We start from the raw sequence: 20,312 nt of genomic DNA, 5'->3' as shown, positions 1-20,312 counted from the left end.
CCTGAAGATCGAGTAAAAACTTTGTGATGTGAATTGAACTATGGGGGAGTTGAAATGCTTTTGTTTTGAATGGATACACTCTTTTGCCAAAGGGGACTGCCCCCAGATTTTTTGTCAACCTAGCAATCATTGATTTTGTTCTTTTCCTTTTATCCACAAATTATTGCAATTTTAAAGTTGATTATGTTTCTATGATCCATTGGGGAGACTGGTATCCTAAAGGATCATAGGGGGTATGTATAAATGGAGATTTTGAACCTTTTGACTTCATCCCCCAAAAGTCCCTTAGTATTTCCCAAAATTCCCTTTAATCTCTCCTGTGCCTCCGTGTTTGCATGATCACATTATTGTTTTATAAGTTCTGTAGCTCTTCCCTCTTGCTCTCTTCTTTCACAAGTGGGCTGGGTTAGCACCTTTTTTAGCTAGTTCTTTTATTTTAATTGTTATTAATAAAACTTTATAAAATATAATACTTAGTTATTGAATATTAATTAAAAACCCCACATTACTGGGGGCAGCTGGGTAACTCCATGGATTGAGAGCTGGCCTACAGATGGGAAGTCCTGGGTTCAAATATGAATTCAGATACTTCCCAGCTGGGTGACCCTGGGCAAGTCACTTGACTAGCCCTTACCACTCTTCTGCCTTGGAACCAATACACAGTATTGATTCCAAGACAGAAAGTGAGGGGTTAAAAAAAACCCACATTGTTCGAGTCAAGAACACATGTGATAACCAGTGGAATCATGCGTCGGCTATGGGAGAGGGAAAGGCGGGGGGGGGGGATGGGAGGAAAAGAAAATGATCTTTGTTTCCAGTGAATAATGTATGAAAACGACCAAATAAAATAATGTTTAAAAAAAACCCACATTACTATGATCATTTACTATTGTATATTGTGTATCTAATCCATTCTATTGATCCTCTACTTTATTTCTTAACCAGTGCCAGATTGTTTCGATAATTAGTGCTTTGTAATAAGGTTTGAGACCTGGTACTGTTAGACTATCTCCCTTCACATTTTTTTTTCACCAATTCCTTTGATATTCTTGACCTTTTGTTCTTCCAGGTGAATTTTTATTATTTTTCTAGCTCTGGGTAATAATTTTTGATACTTTGGGATAGAACTGAATAAGTATATTAACTTAGGTAGAATTGTCATTTTTATTATATTTGTATGGCCTACCCATGAGCAGTTACCATTTCACCATTTGTTTAGATTTGATACTATTGTGTCAAAAGTTTTTTGTAGGGGCTGCTAAGTGGCTCAGTGGATAGAGAGACAGCCCTAGAAATGGGAGGTTCTGTGTTCAAATGTGGCTGTAGACTCTACTTACTTGTGTGACCCTGCATGAGTCACTTAACCCCAGTTGCCTAGTCCTTACCACTTGTCTGCTTTGAAATCAATACATAGTGTTGATTCTAAAGACAGAAGGTAAAGGTTTCAAAGAAAAAGGAACATGTTTTGTAATTGTGTTCCTATAGTTTCTGGGTTTGTCTTAGCAGGTAGACCTCCAGTGTTTTATATTGTCAATAGTTTTTTTAATGAAATTTCTTTTTTCTACCTCTTTCTGCTAGACTATGTTGGCAATATATAGAAATGCTGATGATTTATATGGGTCTATTTTTTATCCTGCAACTTTCCTAAAGTTGTCAATTATTTCAATTGGTTTTAGAGTAGATTCTCTCGGTGTACCATTATATTATCTGCAAAGAGTGATAGTTTTGTTTCCTCACTGCATATTTGAATTCCTTCTGTTTCTTCTTTTATTGCTATAGCTAGCATTTCTAGTATAATACTGAATAACAGGGATAATGATCACCTAATCTTGTTGGGAAGGCTTGTGGTTTATTCCCGTTTCAGATAATGCTTGCATATGGCTTTTAGATAGATGCTACTTATCATTGTAAGGAAAGTTCTACTTATTCTTGTGTTCTCTAGTGTTTCTTGATAGGAATGGGAATTGTATTTGTCAAAAAACCTTTTCTTCACGTGTTGAGATAATCATGGTTTCTGTTGCTTTTGCTATTGATATTATCAATTATGATGATAGTTTTCCTACTATTGAATCAGCCCTAAATTCCTGGTATGAATGCCACCTGGTCATATTATTTAATCCTTATGATATATTGCAATAATCTCCCTGCTAATATTTTATTAAAAGTCTTTGCATTAGTGTTCATTAGAGAAATCGGTTTGTAGTTTTCTTTCTCTGTTTTTGCATTTCCTAATTTAGGTATCAGTGCCCGATTTGTGCCCTAAATGAAATTTGGTAGGACTCCTTCCTGAGGAAAGGTATTTCTGCTGGCTTGCCTGAACGCCACTCTCATCCCAGTGAGACAGACCTTTCCAGCTGACTTTCTAAGATGTCTTGGGAAAGAAAATTGTCCCATTCTACCCTTCGGTTGATTCTGGCACTTGAGAGTTCATTTTGAGGCGTTCTTTTAAAGTTGTTTAGAGGAGAATTTGGGAGAGCTCAGTCGAGCTCCTGCCTTTACTGTGCTGTCTTGGCTCCACCACCTGGATCACCTTTTTTCAGATCTCTTCACTATGACCTGTTAATGGTGGGTAAACCTTCACAGCACAGCTCATAGTTTTGTTGAGCCACTCAAGCCCCTCTGGCACAACAAGGTAGTGATTCAGGAGGAAGAAATCATGTTTGCCATGAAAAGAGCCCCTCACAGGATCTGATCTCACCTAGAAAAAGGAAAATGTGTGCTCTGTTCAAATTTCAAAGTTTGCAAACATTTGGCCAGTGCCTACTATGTGCACAATACTATATTAGGTCAGATTTATATTTTGTTTATAAATTATAAGAGGAAGCCATGGAATAATTGACATAAAATTCTGCTTCTAAGGACTGTTAGCTAATGGAGAAGTTTCACACGGTTTGACCCTGGATTTCTGCCATAATCCTTAGTAGAAATGTTTCCAATGTACCTGTTCTCTTTCTTGGATTATTTAAAGTTGGAACAGTGAATAAAGTTGAATAAAATATCAGGGAATGTCTTTGGAAAGACACTGGATTTTCTCATATGGACTTTTAAAAATTTGGATTGACTTTTGATTAGGAATGATCCTGTCAGTGAGCAAGCATTAATTAAGCACCTTCTACATGCTAGGCGCTCGGCTAAGCACGGGAATACACAAAGAGCCAAAGAGAGTCCCTGTCCTCGAGGAGCTCACAATTTTAATATGGGGGAGGCGACAAGCAAACAAATAGGTAGAAACAAACCACAGGCAGGATAAATAGGAAATAATGAACAGAAGGAAGGCTCTGGGAATAAGAGGGATTGGAGAAAGCTTTCTGTTGAAGGTAGAATTCTAATTGAGACTTTAAGAAGACTAGTGTCTTTGCATGGCCTAGTACATGTCAGGGAATAACGTGTAAAGAGCCGGGGGCGGGGGGGAGGTAAGAGGGGACTGAGTGATGAAGTGCTTTGAATGCCAACCAGAGCCTTTTTATTTGCTCCTGGAGACAATAGAAAGCTGATGGCGTTTATTGAATAGGGAGTTGACATGGTCAAATCTGCACTTTGGCAACATTGCTTTAGTGACTGAATGGAGAATGGATTGGAGACTTGAAGTGGGCAGAACCCCCAGCAGCTAGTCCATGATGAAGCCTTCACTAGTGTGGGGGCAGTATAAGAGCAAAGAAAGGGGGTGTCCTGCCATGACTGCAGAAGGTGCCAACGAACAAAAATGGCCATTTGGGTTCCAACTGAGTAATGCTATATCATTGTCATTTCTTCGTTTAAAACAGGAGCATTTACATCCAGCTGGATTATACTTAAAGATCAGAATCCTTTTAAGATGGGAAGCGTCAGATGAAGAACTCTGTGAAGGTCTGTTTCAATACAGTGTTGGCATCTTCTCATTTAACAATCACAGAAACTGGATGCTGGGGGATGGGGAAATAGGGGATGGTGGGGGGTGAGGAGGAGAGGCCTGCCTTAGGGGAAAAAGAAGAACTAGCAGCCAGAAGAAAAGAAAGAGGTGGAGAGGAGAGAGTGGCAATAAGCAAATTTAAAATGTGGTCAACTGATAGTGACCTGATGTGATCGTAAGTCTCATTTGTGTTTGGATTTAGCAAGCAAGGAGAGCTGCCTGGATTTTCCCAAATCCTATGTTGGCTCAAAGAACAGCTGCCTTCCTAGGATATACTCAATTGGGAAGTTTACATCATTGTGGAGCCTCTTCTTAGTGGAACCATCCTCTGCAGTTGTTCCTTCAGTAACCATTTCTTAAGCTGTTGCTAGGTAGGATGCATGCACAGTTATAGGCACAAAGGGAGCCGGTGGTCAGGACGCAGGCAGAGCCAGTTTTCCATAGAAATTAGGCTCTGTGTCCTGTGTGCTCTGAGAGCAGATGAGGGAGAAGTCAGTATCTGTCTTAGCTTATCCACTGGGGCTAGTACTTTCCTGCCAGAAGAATCTTTGATTAATCCGTTTAAAACATAAAACAAGATGTTTGCAAGTTGTTATTTCCTCAGTAACAAAACTGACCTAATTCCTGCTGCTTTCTCTTTAGCCACCATGAAACTGCTGGATTTCAAGGTGCCTTTTGATTCCTTTTTGAGCACTGCTAAGTTGCTTCTGGAGCATGGAAGGTATGGACTCGTTGACTTTTCTTGCTCTAAATGCTAATTATATTATGAAGTATCTATTCACGCCAGAGAATGCCACACTGTTTGGCACTAACAAAACAGTTTGTGAAGGCCACTGGGCAGAAAAGAGGTCGTTTGCTTGTTAGGCTCCACTCCTTACTCTCTTTCTGCTCATTGGCCAATGGAATGTGTGCAAGTCTAAGGGAAAACTTGATATGATGCAATGAACAACCAAAGACCAAAGTGACAGGAGAAGTCAAAAAAGGTAAAAACCATCTGAAGCCTGCAATGCTGAGCCTCCCTGTCCCTGAGCTCAGTTTTGGGAGTAGTGCATGCCACCATGATCAGTTTGGAGAGCCAGCTTCTCCAAGTGTGGAGTGATGGCTAATGGGGTCATGGCTGTTTGCTGAGGGTTATGAGAAAAGGCTTCAGCAGCAGAACTCGGTCTCCGAGCTTTGTTTTCTGCTGTTTATGAGATCAAAGGAAGATTGCCTATGAGGAGTCGTATTTCCACCCGTGTTCATTGGCGGCATCAAAGGGCCATACCCCACCGCCACTTACAAATGTTGAAAGGAAAAGCAGTTTTGTGATAGAATGTTAAGAAGAATTCAAAATAGGTGGGAAAATAGAACCAGTTGAGATAAAAACAATGAGATAACAAGTTTGACCACCTAGTAAAATGGGGACTTGGGGAAGGAAAGAGGAGCATTTATTAAGAACCTACTTTGTATCAGACACTGTGCTTAAGTACTTTAGAGATTCTTGATTCTTGTTTCATCCTCATAATAGCCCTGAGAGGTAGATTCATTTTCTAGTTGAGGAAACTGAGGCAGACTGAGGTCATGTGGCTAGCAAGTGTCAGAGGCCAGAATGGAACACAGGAAGAAATCCAAGTCCTCTCCATTCCAGGACCAGTCCAGTGCTCTATCCACTACTCCACCTAGTTGTCCCTGTTAATAGTATTGCTACTATATTGCCCAGCCAGTGCTGGGTCTTCAGTTTTGCAAATCTTGGCTCTACTGCCTGGAGTAGCCTTATGCAAACCACCTAACCTAGTGCACATTCTGTACCAGGAATTGCTCGAATGGTCAAGGGCGTTGTGCAGTAGACCCAACCTCACAGCCTTCTTGTTTAGGCCTTGGGATTCTTTAGCCTAAGCTGAGCTGGCCCGGACTCAGCTTTCCCTTTGCGCGAGCAGAGAATGGCCCTCCCTCAGCGATCAGCCACTTTACCTTGCCACTAGGGAGGGAAAGGCTGGCAAGGAACAGGCCAAGGCCTGGACCTCTAAAGGTGGAATGAGGTTCCCAGGCTGCAGTCCTACCAGCAACCACTAGATGGTGCTCCAAGCTGGGTCCTCTTCTCAGCTCCTAGCAGGACTTCCTCTGCTTCTACTATGAAGATCCAGTAAATGCCCTCCCTAAACCCCAAACTAAATGAACAGTGTCCATTTTTCAAGTACCTCTGAGCTATTGCTGTGGAGGTCACAAGGCTCCATCCACAGAAGTGCCTCCTCTCCTGCCAGTCGCTCCCGGGTGGCCAGGTGGAAGCTCTCTACCTCTGGCTCCCGGAGGAATTGCTTTTTGCTCCCTAGTCTTCAGCAGGCACGTCCCTGAAGACTCCAAGGTCCAGAGCCAGCTTAGCTGTGCTCTCTTCGATCTCTTGAAGGCTTCTCTGGTCCCACTTGGTTTCTTTCAGCCCCGGGGTTCGGAACGGGCTGTGCCCAGCCATGCGACAAGGGTCACTGCATGAGCTTTGTAAGCCCTTCCTGGGGCTCCGGTGTTTCTGCTGTGTGCCCCCACAGAGCACAGAAAAGCTTCTTTCCTTTGCGATGTTGTTTTGTGTATGTCCGGGGCCATCCAGCTCCAGTCCCTTCAGTTCCTGGCCTTGTCTGGGGCCCGAAGGATCCCCGAGATTACAGGGGCTCAACTGAACACAAACCAGCCAGCGAACAGAACTGTCAGGGGGCTGCTTAATCCAATTAGGAGAATAAGTTAAGCTCCTGCAGATGCCTATTTGTGTGTGAACACTGACTATCCCCAACTAGGCTCATTGTAATTGTAATTAGCTACCCATGATCCATTTCTGGCAGGATCTGCTATTTGGCAGTCCTGTTAGCCATTAGTTTGTGCTCCTGGGTATTGTAGAGCAAGGTGCCCATTTCTTTTCCTGTCCAGCAGAACTGAGGGATGTCACAGACTCAAACCCGGGCCCTTGGTGGGGGGGCAGGTCTGGTGCCAAAGAGAAGTGCATTCATCGGGGGCCTCACTGAAGTGTTGGAGCTGTGCTGATGGGGAGCGAACTTGAACCCAAATTTGTTTAATGTTCAGCCTGACATCAGTAGATCCGGGTTCTGACTTACTAAGCCAAGTATGTTCAGATGCCCTGCGCTCCTCTGGAAAACTTCTACTGAGTGGAGGGGGCTTATTGGAATTTATGAACATTTATGGAAGCAGCCCCAGATGTACTATGTGCCTGCCATTGTGCTGAGCACTAGGAATGCAAATACAGATAAAAAGCCAGTGCTTGCCCTCAAGGAGTTCACGTTCTAATGGGGGAGAAGTCCACAAAGCATTTAAATACAGACAAACTCTCAACAGGATTAATTGGAAATAATCAATGGGGGGGGGCCTGGAATTGAGAGGGATTGGCAAAGGCTTTCTGTAAAAAGTGAGACTTTTAGCTGCAAATTGAAGAAACTCAGGGAGGGAAAATGGATCAGTTCCAAGGCTGGAATGAGCTGGAGGGTGAAGAGGTTTCTGGGCTGTGGTAGAAGTCCAGAATACAAACAGGCAGTTCTCAGCCAAAGAAATCAAAACTATTAATAAGCACATGAAGAAGTGCTCCACATCTCTTATAATCAGAGAGATGCAAATCAAAGCAACTCTGAGGTATCACCTCACACCTAGCAGATTGGCTAACATGACAGCAAAGGAAAGTAATGAATGCTGGAGGGGATGTGGCAAAGTCGGGACACTAATTCATTGCTGGTGAAGTTGTGAATTGATCCAGCCATTCTGGAGGACAATTTGGAACTATGCCCAAAGGGTGATAAAAGACTGTCTGCCCTTTGAGCCAGCCATAGCACTGCTGAGTTTGTACCCCAAAGAGATAATGGACAAAAAGACTTGTACAAGAATATTCACAGCTGCGCTCTTTGTGGTGGCCAAAAATTGGAAAATGAGGGGATGCCCATCAATTGGGGAATGGCTGAACAAATTGTGGTATATGTTGGTGATGGAATACTATTGCGCTCAAAGGAATAATAAAGTGGAGGAATTCCATGGAGACTGGAACAACCTCTAGGAAGTGATGCAGAGCGAAAGGAGCAGAACCAGGAGAACATTGTACACAGAGACTAATACACTGTGGTATAGTTGAATGTAATGGACTTCTCCATTAGGGTCAATGCAATGTCCCTGAACAATCTGCAGGGATCTAAAAAACACTATCCACAAGCAGAGGATAAACTGTGGGAGTAAAAACACTGAGGAAAAGCAACTGCTTGACTACAGGGGTGGAGGGGATATGACTGAGGAGAGACTAAATGAACACTCTAATGCAAACACGAACAACATGGAAATGGGTTCGAACCAAGAACACATGCGATATACCCAATGGAATCATGCATCGGCTGTGGGAGAGGTGGTGGGAAGGGGGTGGGGGGGAGAGGGAAAGAAAATGATCTTTGTTTCCAATGAATAATGTTTGGAAATGACCAAATAAAATAATATTTGAAGTGAAAAAAAAAGAGGTCCAGAATACAGCCTGTTTAGGTATAGATTCATTTAGCTGTGAGATCCTTGCCCAGTGACTTAATGGACACTGCTGTAGGGACTAAATGACATCAAGACTGACATTCTTGCAATAAATTTAATCAGAGGACAACAGGAAATTGCAGCTAAATGGAATGATGGCTCCTGGGTCTTCTTGGAGAGGGGAAATAAAGGATCTGGCAGAATTGGTTTTATTGTGAATCCAAAAGTAACGAGAAAAGTCATTTCATATGACATTTGGCCATCTATTATTGAGTTGTTTATGATATTTGCAGTTTATCCATTGTAAAAGATGAAGACATTCTACAAAGTATTCAACTAGACCCTCCAAAATAAAATTAATATATAGTTTATTTTTTAATGTATAGTTTTCAAAAAAAACAGTAATTTATTAAAAAATATTTTTAAACCCTTACCTTCTATCTTAGAATCAATACTAGGTATTGGTTCCAAGGCAGAAGAGTGGTCAGGGCTAGGCAATGGAAGTGAAGTGACTTGCCCAGGGTCACCCAGATAGGAAGTAACTGAGGTCACATTTGAACCTGGAATCTCCTGACTCTAGGCCTGGCTCTCAATCCACTGAGCCACCCCACTTCCCCTTATTTTTAAATATTTTTACATGGTTACATGATTCATGTTCTCTCCCTCCCCTTTTCCCTCTAATGTACAGTTTTCAATGAACAAATAATTTGGTTTCTTTCTCTGCTAGTTTCCTTTTCCATTGGAAAACAATAAAAAATACAAAACCCTTGTAACAATTATAAGCAGTCAAGTAAAATAAATTGCTTGTTGCTCCTGCATTGGCCATATCCAAAAATGCAGATCTCATTCTGTTTCTTGAGTCTATCCCCTCTGTCAAGATGGGAAGTTTGCTTCATCATGGATCCTCTAGAATTAAGATTGTTGGCTGCTTTGATCCAATTTCTCAAGTCTAAGTTGCTGGTGTTCATAGTGTTATTATTGCTTTTGTTTTGTTTTGATCTGCATTTCTACTTCAATGGTTCTTTCTCCAGAGGTGGATAGCTTTCTTTTTCTTAAGTCCCTCAGAATTGTCCTGGATCATTTTATTGCTCTTAGTAGCAAAGTCTATCACAGTTGATCATCCCACAGTGTTTCAGTTACTGTGTACAATGTTCCCTGGTTCTGCTTATTTCACTCTGCATCAGTTCATGGAGGTCTTCCCAGCTCTTTCTGAAATCAGCCTGTTCATCATTCTTTATAGCACAATAATATTCCATCACCATCATATACCATGTTTTGTTCAGTCATTCCCCAATCGAGGGACAACCTCTCATTTTCCATGTTTTTTTTGCCACCACAAAAAGCACAGCTATAATAAATATTTTTGTATAAACAGGTCCCTTCCCATTTTTAAAATCTCTTTGGGATATAGACCCAGTAGGGGTATTGCTGGATCGAAAGGTATGCATTCTTTTATAGCCCATTTGGGCACTATTCCAAATTGCCCTCCAGAATGGCTAAATCAATCATAATGTTATTATTGTAGAAATTATTCTCTTGGTTTTGCTCACTTCACTCTGCACCACTTTCTGCAAGTCTTCCAAGGTTTCTTTGAAACTGGCCCTTTCATGATTTCTTATTGTACACTAATATTCCGTTACATTCCTATATTGTAACTTGTTCAGCCATTTTCCAATTGATGGGCAATTCCTTCATATCCAGTTCTTTGGTATTATAAAAGGGACTACTTGTCATTATGAAGAGTTTTCCTGCCTGTATTTTTTACTTCATTCTGCATCAGTTCACATTTAGCTCTGCATGCTTCTTGGATTCTTCAGTCAAAATTTCTTATACCGCATTCAGAAATCACCATTTGCATAGCCATTTCTCAATCCATAGATAAGTACTTAATTTCCAGTTCCTTGCTCCCAGAAAAAGTATATCAGCATGTACTTTGAACACTTTGTGCCTTTATTGAAAAGGTGACTACAGGGAGAGATGACAAAAAGGTACTGGAAACTATGGCTCAGGAATCTGAAATAAAAGGCTTAATGACTTACAGTCTACAAACAAACAGCATTCATACGTATCATTAATATTTCAAGAGGTCCTGGAGCAAAGGAGTAGCAAGACAAAAACTGAAATTGAATATATTGTAACAGAAGAGAACTAAATAGTTATTGATGTAGGAGTATTTTCTGAAAGATCTATGTAATTAGACTGTTGACCTGTAAAAATAAAGATCAAATTCCATGCCAAATTAAAAGACTATTAAATGAGAAGACGAGGAATACAATTACTAAAAACCCCAACCTGCACTTTTATGAACAAGCTATGTGAAAAAAAGAATGAGAACTTAATAGAAGGCCAAATCACTCGATCCTAAAGAATTGCTCCACTAGAGCAAAGAAAATTACAATCATGAGGCATATCAAAACACATAGAATTCAGGTAAGCAGTCCTTAGCAGAGTATGTATACCTCCAAATGCTTTCATTAACAAAAGACAGAATAAATCTATGAATTTGACATACAACTAAAAAAATAGAAAAGCAACAGAGCAACACTTCCCCAACTAAACACCAAAGTCAAAATTCTGAAAATCAAAGAAGAAATTAGAAGCTAAAAGAAACTAAAAACATAGAAAGTTAAGTAAGAAGATTTTAAAAAGAGAGGAAAACCAACTAATATGAAAATGTAGAAGAGCAATTAACAGATGAAGAGGATATAAAGGGAACTATCAGAAATTATTTTCAATTAGGTCAACAAAAGTGATAATAGATGAAGTGTATATGAATGCATATTAAATATGAACTACCCAGGTAGGTATTTCAGGAGAGAAAATTGAATAAGCCATCATAAATTCCAAGGAAAAAAATAAAGCAAAACTCCAAGACAGGACCAGATAGATTTACAAGTGAATTCTGTAAAACATTTAAAGAACAAATCCAATATTATATAAACTATAAAAATCAGGAAAATAATCTCTGATAGAAATATAGTCTTCATACTTGAACTAGGGAGACCAAGCAGAGAAGGAAATCTATAGAGGAATATCCCCAATGAACATTGATGCAAAATGTTAAATGAAAGATTTGCAAGTAGGCTATAACAACATTAAAAAAATTATTCACAATGCCAGGTTGGATTTCCTCCAGGTATCAGGGATAGTTCAACATGAGAAAAATTAAAAGTATAATAGACCACATTAATAGCAGAAACAATAAAACCCACATGATTGCATCAATAGATGCAGAAAAATCTTTTGGCAAAATTTAATACCTGTTTCTGTTTTTAAAAGAAACAATAGAAAATATGGTAATAAAATCTTCCTTAGCATGGTATTATTTATTTTAAAAAATCAAGAACCAACATATATAGTGGGAAAGGATGAAGGCTTTTTCAATAACACCAGGTTAACGCAAGTATGCCTATCTTCACTGCTACTGCTTAACAGTGCTAGAAATGTTAGATATAGCAATAAGACAAGAAAAACCAAGGGAATAAACATAGACAAAGTGGAAACAAAAGAATTGCTTTTTATAGATGATATGGTGGTCTATCTAGAGAACCCTAAAGAGTCAGCTAAAAAGTAATTAAAACAACAATTTTAAACAAAATGCAGGATATAAAATAGATCCACATAAATCATTAGCATTCCTAACAAAATCCAGCAGAAAGAGAAAGAAATCCTATTAAAAATGACCATAGATTTTATTAAAATACTTAGGTGGGCTATCTATAGAAGCACTCATGACAATTATGTGAATGCAAGTATAAAGCTCTCTTTCCAGAAACGATGGCAGACATAAATAGTTTGAGAAATATTTATTGTTCACGAATAGTGAGAAATGAGCAGATTTCATCCAGAGGGACAAAAATGGTCAAGAATATAAAGGGAAATACTAAAAATCAAGTGGGAAGGAAGGCTTTGTAGTGCCCGATTTCAAACCAGACCATTCTAGAAGATAGTTTGGAAGTATCTCTTCAAAGTTACTGAACTATGTACATCGACAGTAAGATCATATTCTGTATATTTCAAAGAAGGATGAAAAGGACCCAGAGGTTCAAAAGTATTTATAGCAGCTTCTTTTGTATTAGCAAAGAACCTGAAGCTAAAGGGGCATCTATCAGTTACTGAATGGTTGAACAAATTTTGGTAAATAACTTAATGGAATATTTGTCCTATGAGAATTTAAAAAGGAAGAGGTTCTTGGAGTCATCTTTAAAAAAAAAATAGAGAATAGAAGGAAGGCCAGAAAAAACCATGGGAAATCAGGACTATGGATTAAGTACTTTTATACTTAAAAAGAAGAGCAAGCTATAATAATAGAGTTGCAGTTGTGTGTGTGTGTTTTTGCACACATACTCTACCTATGCAATTGCCTGTTTTGTTTGATGTTTAATATCAGAATGGCAGCTAGGTGGCACAGTGTATAGAGCACTGGAATTGGAATCAAGAAGACTCATCTTCATAAACTCAAATCTGACCACAGACTAGCTGTGTGACCCCAGGCAAATCACTCTTTGCCTCAATTCTCTAAAGTGGCTAATGATCTCTTCAGTGCCAGATCCAATGGCCCTTTCTCAAGTCCTCGTTCTCCTTGACCTCTCTGCTACCTTTGACACTGTTGATCACTCTCTGCTCCTTAATAGTCTTCTTTCTAGGTTTTTAGGACACCCTTGTCTCCTGGTTCTTCTCTTACCTTCATGACTGCCCCTTTTGTCTCCTTTGCTGGATCTTCCTTTGTGTCACACCCTCAGGATTCTGTCCTGGGCCCTCTTCTTTTCTCCCTCTGCACTACTTCACTTGGTGATCTCACCAGCTCCCAAGTATTTAATGACCATCTTCACACTGGTGATTTTTAATTCTACCTTTTCTGCCCTGGTGTCTGTCTGTCTGTCTGTCTCTCTCTCTCTCTCTCTCTCTCTCTCTCTTCCCTTTCTTTATTTCTTTTCTTTTTTAAAAATGTATTTATTTAACTTAGAGTAATTTTCCATGGTTACATGATTCATGTTTTTTCTCCTTCTCCCATCCCCCTCCTGTAGCCAATGAGCAAGTCCACTGGGTTTAACATGTGTCATTGATCAAGACCAATTTCCATATTATTAACATTTGCACCAGGGTGATTGTTTAGAGTCTACGTCCCCAATCCTATCCCTGTTGACCCATGTGATCCAGCAGTTGTTTTTCTTCTGGGTTTCTACTCCCACAGTTCTTTCTCTGGATGTGGAGAACGTTCTTTCTCATAAGTCCCTCAGGATTGTCCCTGGTCTCTCTGTTGACCTCCATTCTCACATCTTCAGCTGCCTCTCAGACATCTTGAGATGGATATCCAGTAGACATCTGAAACTCACTACATCCAGAATGGAATTCATTGTCTTTCTCCCTCAACCCTCCCGATAACTGTTGAAAGCAACACTATCCAGTCCCTCAGGCTTCCACCCCAGGAGGCATCCTGGATTCCTCTCTATCTCTTATACCACATAGCCAAACTATTTCCAAGGCCTGTTGATGCTGCCTTTACTTCTCTTGAATATTTCCTCTCTTCTGCCACTGCCAAGGTACAGGCCTTCCTCACACCATACCTGGACTATTGAAATATCCTGCCCTAAGTTTCTCTCCTCTCAAATTCATCCTCTATTTAGTCAGCAGCAATCCAACCCCCCTTCTTCAATAAACTCCAGTGGCTGGCTCTCTATTGCCTTCAGGATCAAATATAAAATGTTTGATCTCACCCACTCCCTCCTACCTTCTTGGTCTTGTACCCTTTAATCTTTGATCCAGTGACACTGGGCTCCTGACTGTTCCACAAACAAGATACATCACTCTTGGTCCTGGGGATTTGCTCAAACTATTCTCCATGCCTGGATTCCCTTCTCTGCTTTAACAATTAATCTCCCTGCCTTCCTTGGAGTCCCAACTCAAATTCCCTCTTCATTCCAGTGCCTTCCCTCTGTTTGTTATTTCCTTTTTGGCCTGTCTAAAGCTCACTTTATTTAGATTTGTTTGCATGTGTCCCCCCACCCCCTTTAAGCTCCTTGAGGGCAGGGGCTATGTTTTTGCCTCTTTTTGTATCCCCAACATTTAGCACAGTGCCTGGCATCATAGTAGGTGCTTCATAAATGTTTATTAATTGATTTTTCTGAATTATTTGGTTCGTATCACCATTTATTTTTATCTATTTATTTTTATTTTTTTTTGTATCACCATTTTTTTATATGCAAAGACGTCAGAAGAGCAAGCTTAGTACTTAGTTCCTTCTTTAGAGATGTATAATCTCTGTCTAGTCCAGGGATGTTTGACTTTTTTTGGTATCCTGAACATTTTGGGCAGTCTGGTGAAGAAGCCTTTGAGGAGTTTAGTTTCTCAGAAGAATGTTTTTAAATGCATAAAGACAAAACACAAGAGATATCAAAGGAAATGAATTATTTTCAAATACATTTGTGCAAGTATCCCCCCCCCCACAAATTCATGTGAAAACCCCTTGCCAGATAGCAGTCCTTAGGAGGTCCCTGGGTAAGATGGCCCTAAGTGCTGACCACTTATAGAAATGTCAGCGTGCTTCATGAACTGATGTCTTGATTCAAACCGAGGAAGAAGCTATTCCAAATTTTATTGAGTTAAAAACTAGTCTGTGACAAGCAGTTCGGTCAGCACTCACGAAATGTTTTATTGATAATTATTGGTACTAATGTATAACAGATACTGATTCATTTATTCTTTTTCTTCCCTTCATGCTTCCCTCTTCCTGCTGCATAAAATGCCAAAGAAGAGTTTTCTCATATTTAGTACCCACTGAGTGTGAAGAGCTTGCCAAATGTTCTTTAGGAACATAGAGAGAAAGATGTGGGCCTAGGCTGCTCTTCTTAGAATCTAATCTTGGCAGATGGATAAGGTATATGTTTTGAGAGGAGATGGGCTCAAAGGAAGCAAGCAACCTCAAGACTAATTCCCTAGCCCCTGTTTGTCTAAATACGAGACATTAAAGTTGTAGGTAGAGATAGAATAAAGGCAAACACTATTCAGGTAACTTCTGGACCTTTGTTCTTAATATCCATTTTGCCCTTTTTCTCAGCTCTCTCTGAGAAAAGGGTATCATACGTCTCAAGCTCTCTGATCTAGGACTTGGGAGCCAGTGCAATGGGTACAGTGAAATGGGGAATGAAAGCTAGGCCTGGGGGCCAGCCTACTTACATATGTGTCTCCTTGCCAGAGATTCTGTTGGCTTTGATTTTCTGAAGACTGTCTGTGACCGCTTTGAGTCGTCAGCAGATGTTGGGAAGGGCTTTCTGCTCCACGTCAAGCTCCTCTTACAAAGGAAGGAGGATCAGCTGGCCAAGAAGAAGGTTGAGGACATCCTTACAGGTCTGTAATTGGTTTCTCAAAAATGGACATCTGCATAGACTACTAAGATGGAGGTGGTGGAAAATAGCAGAAGATGACAGTAGATAAGGCAGGGCTTTGTTTTCCTTTTTCTCCCCTTTTGCTTTGTCCTTTCTCTGATGGCTGCAGCTCAGCTATCCAGAACTTAGCCATCCGGGTAGTGTCAGGCTGCCAAGAGGCAAGAAGAAAGCAAAAAAGGCCTCTGAGCAGCCACCATTGTTGTCACCCAGGCCACTCATTAAGTAAAGCCTCTGTATTTTACTTACTGGAGAGCCTTTCAGGCTCCTACTCAGAGCTTCCTTTACATTTCTGTACTTTGCATTGATTACTAATAAACTTGGTTAGGCAGTTTCCAAAGTCACTGGCTGTTTAGAGATAGCCAATTAGAAGGGGGAGAGGGACGGCTACTGACCGGCACAGTAATGTCAGGCAGAAAACTAGCAAAAGGACAAAAAAATCCCAAACTGGGCCATTTAGGGACGAGGCAAATGGTACCTCTTCATGACGATGATCCTAGACCCCGTTCCCTAACGGCTACATTTCATTTTGCATACTGCTTAAGAAGGCAGGGAAGCAGGCAGGACATTTTAGAAAGGTTTCTGTCCAGTTAGTTGCCTAACTTTTTTTCTTTTAAGTTTTGGTTCTTAAAGGCTGGCTGTGCAAATGAATCACACAGTTTTATGGGCTACCTTGCATCCCTGTGGTGCTGTGCCATTTTCAAAATGCTTTCCCATTTACTATCTCATTTAATCTTCTCATTTCTCCAGTGGAGGTTGAGTAGCACAAATATTTTTGTCCTCATCCTTAGAGGTGAAGACATTATGAGCAGTCACTCTAAAGCCTGTGCTCTGTCCACTAGCTTGTGCCATGTGGCGAGGATAGCAAGCATGCTCATTTCTTGGCCTGAGTGGCTAAATCGAACCCGGGTTTTATGACTTCGGTCTCTGTACCCTTCCCTACCCCATCCCATCCTGTCTCTTCTTTTGTCTTTGTCTCTTGGGATGGGAACATTTGTTATAGGTTGCTTCTGACTCCTGGCTGAGTTGTTCTGACCAACTACACCCAGGGCCAGAGGCATGCTCCGAGTCTGGCCTAGGATGCGGGCTGTCTCCGGACTTGGGCTCACTTTTTTCAAAAGGGCAGAAGGAGAGGACAGAGCGTGTGTCTGTATCAAATTCTGCCTTGAGCTAGCATGCTCTTATGGTGTCAATGGTTCCTTAACAGGCTAATGTCTTTGAACCTTGTAAACTTCTAGACCACACCTACTTGTCTGTGAGTCATGGGGTTTAAACTGATAAAGCTCATGTGGAAACCTGGTCTTAAAGCACTTGGCAAGTGCTCGGAGGCATAATTGGCCTGCTCTCCTTAGTACTTATGCTAGAAATGCCCTTTCTTATTAATGATTTCTGGCATTGCTGTTGGCTTATTTGTAACACAATTACCTTGCCAGGAAATGATCAGATTTGGAGCCTTGAAAATGGGTTAAAAGAGACTGATGGAAGGCAAACGGTCACCGGTTGCTGGAGGTGTTAGCTCACAGATTCTGATTATATTCCATGATTTTGATAGTCAGTCTGCATGTGCTTGTTTTCAATCTCTGCTCGACTATTATAGTCTATAGAGTTGACACAATTGATTGTCATGAAAGCTGTAGATTTCTGTTTATGACCATTTTGGCTTTTTTTTTTTCCAGCTCATCATGCAGGAAAAGAGCTGCCCCCACAAATCCTAAGCTGGCTGCACACCATCCTTTGGGACCGAGCTGCCCAAAATTTTGAGGTTTGGAAATCTCCATTCTTTATTATATTACTCCTCCCTTTCTTTTTCCTCAAGTCAGACAAGCTAGTCCTAACTTGAATTGTGCTAGATGGTCTCTGTCCCCAGAACCTCTTCCCTCTCCATTTCTTCACAAGCCACCAGAGTACCCTAATCTTCTTAATCATCAAATCAAAAGCCCTTAGTGACCCTCCCCTCTCCTTGTATGCCCAATAGAGTCCAGACTCTAGATGGGTGACCCACTTCTCCAGCCTCATTTCCCACTCTTCTCTTTCATGGATTATAAATTCCAGCCTACCTGGACCACTTGACCACTCATTCATCCCATCTCTCCTTTTGTACATGCTGTCTGTCCATACCTCTTGCCTCAGATGGATTCACCCTCACACTTCTATTTGCTGAAATGCTTTCTTTTAAGGCCCAAGCTTACCTGTCCTTTCTTCTTGGAGCCTTCCCAGATCCCTCCCCTAACCCCCTGACAGATCTCAGATTCAGATGGAATCTCAGATGGTATCTAAACAAGAATGCCTTCGGATAGCACTCCTGAGAAGTCAGCCTCAGTCTCTGCTTGGTGTCTTTCCCCTGAGGCAGCCCATGCCACTTGGTAACCACTCTGAATTGTTGAGAAGTTTCCCATTATGCCAGACCAAAGACCACCTCCGTTGCTTCTACTGATTGCTCTGACTTCTGTCCTCTGCAGCCAAGCTGAATGAGCCTTGTCTCTCCTGTGTGTGCTAGCCCTTCAGATACTTGAGGACAGCTGCTGTGCTGTTCCCCATGACCCCTCCTCCATGATCCCTTTCTAGAGGCTGAATATCTTCCCCAGTACTGTCAGGCCATCCAAGATTCCTGGAATCCATTCCCATCTGATTTCCACATTAGCAACTGCTACCTTCTCTATACTGCCTTCTCCCAGCTGTGAGGGTTCTTTCCATCTGCTAATTCTCCTCGAGTAGTAATTCTCTCAATGTGAGGTCACAGGATGACATAGCGGCCACAAAAGCTAATGCCATCTTGGACGGTATGACCATAATGATAGGGTCCATGACAGGGGACATGGTCGTCCTTCAGTGCTCTCCTGTGTCCAGGTCTGGGCACCACATCTTAGGAGAGGTGGACCAGCTGGATTCCATTCAGAGAAAGCAGAGTGAGAAGGTGAAGTGATTTTTTTAAGCCCTCACCTTCCACCTTAGAATCAATACTGTGTATTGGTTCCAAGGCAGAAGAGTGGTAGGAAGTGCCTGAGGCCAGATTGGAACCCAGGACCTCCCATCTCTAGGCCTGGATCTCAATGCACTGAGCCACCCAGCTGCCCCCTGAAGTGACTCTTGAAAGAACTAGGGACACAGCCAGAAGAGATTTGAGGAGGTATAATAGCCATTACTAAAGATTTGAAAGGCTCTCCCATGGAAGAGGGATTGAACTTATTCTGCTAGGTCCCTGAGGGAAGAACTAGAAGTGAGGCGGAGAATTCCCAAAGCAGTAGATTAGTAAATGTCCATATAAAGAAAGCTTCCTAACAGGGAGAATTGTCCCAGAGTGGAATGGGCAGTCTTCCAACAGAGGCAGAAAGCCTCCTCCTTGAGGAGCTTGTAGAGATGACTTCTGTTTCTGAGCCAGGTTTGGACCAGGTGATGTCCAGTGTAGCTTGTACCTCTGCTTTTACTTGATTCTGTGACTTGTGGCTCTAGGGCACGTGGTTGGCTGCTCTCTTCCTAGTCCAGGCTGGCACATATTACATTACACTAAGCTACATTTGGGGTGATTTGAACAATCTTGATTCAGGCCTCGCCTAATTTATGACCAATGGCAGTTGTTGTGGGGCTTCTCTGGCTGCTCCTCAGTGTCTATCCAAGATATGCCATTTTGGACATATGGGACTAGCTATGAACTGATTATGAACACCAGGCAGAAGGGAACGGGGCAGCACTTACTACTGAGCTGGTCGAGCTCCAGCCCTCCTACAGGATGTTGCTTCCCTTTCTCCGCTTTACTGCTTTTGCAAGTACGTGTGTATCACTCTTTTTTAAGTTGAGATCACCTCCATTTGCCAGTGTATCCTTTCTCCCTCCTCTTCCCAAAGTCATCCCTTCCAATAAAGAATAAAAAAGAGTGGAGAACAGTTGAGCAAAACACATATTTCTGAAAAGTCGGCCATTTTCTTCAGGGCTCTGCACTCATAACCCTTTGCCCCCTATCGTCATCTTTCTTGCCTTTGGGATCAAGCTTGGGTGTTATAATTGCCATAGCATTCAGTCCCAATGGCTTCCCTGAACTTCTTTCCCTTTCTCCTATTACTGTCATGGTTTACAGAAGGGGTTCCTGTCCTTGAGTCTGTAAACTTTTTTGGTAGTATTTCAAAACCTGTACTTCAACATGGTTGGTTTTCTTTGTGATTTTTTTGTATTTTATGTCTTGTAAGTCATTTTTCTGAGAAAAGGCCCATAGGCTGGCGCTACTGCTTTTTTTTAAGTTCTTACCTCCCATCTTAGAATCAACACTATGTATTTGTTCCAAGATAGAAAAGTGGGAAGGGCTAGGCTATTGGGGTTAAGTGACTTGCCCAGGGTCATACAGCTAGGAAGTATCTGAGGTCACATTTGAAACCAGGACCTCCCGTCTTTAGGCCTCGATCTCTATCCACTGAGCCACCTAGCTGCCCCTCATAGGCTTCTTCATGCCCAAGGGATCCATGGCAAAAAAGCTTAAGAATTTCCTTACAAGTGTTCCCCTGCTTTTCTGATTCATGTTTATTGTTTCTTAATGCATAGTGATACTCCTTTATATTCATCAACCACAATTTATTTAG

At 41.3% G+C, this 20,312-nt stretch overlaps 1 protein-coding gene across 5 annotated transcripts in view; it reads left to right on the top strand.

Annotated features, from left to right (window-relative positions):
- TEX11 (testis expressed 11) overlaps window positions 1–20,312 on the top strand; it is a 212,543-nt gene that overhangs the window by 140,721 nt on the left and 51,510 nt on the right. For all 5 annotated transcript variants that reach the window (XM_056809469.1, XM_056809470.1, XM_056809471.1 and 2 more), the window contains 4 exons: window positions 3,765–3,846; window positions 4,532–4,610; window positions 15,558–15,709; window positions 17,421–17,506. In XM_056809469.1, the coding sequence (XP_056665447.1) occupies window positions 3,765–3,846; window positions 4,532–4,610; window positions 15,558–15,709; window positions 17,421–17,506 (399 nt within the window). The remainder of the gene's footprint in view (window positions 1–3,764; window positions 3,847–4,531; window positions 4,611–15,557; window positions 15,710–17,420; window positions 17,507–20,312) is intronic.

This window comes from Monodelphis domestica, chromosome X (genome assembly GCF_027887165.1).
Source record: "Monodelphis domestica isolate mMonDom1 chromosome X, mMonDom1.pri, whole genome shotgun sequence".
NCBI lineage: Eukaryota > Metazoa > Chordata > Mammalia > Didelphimorphia > Didelphidae > Monodelphis > Monodelphis domestica.
Note: the sequence above shows the minus strand (reverse complement) of the source record. Positions and strands in the feature narration are given on the sequence as shown.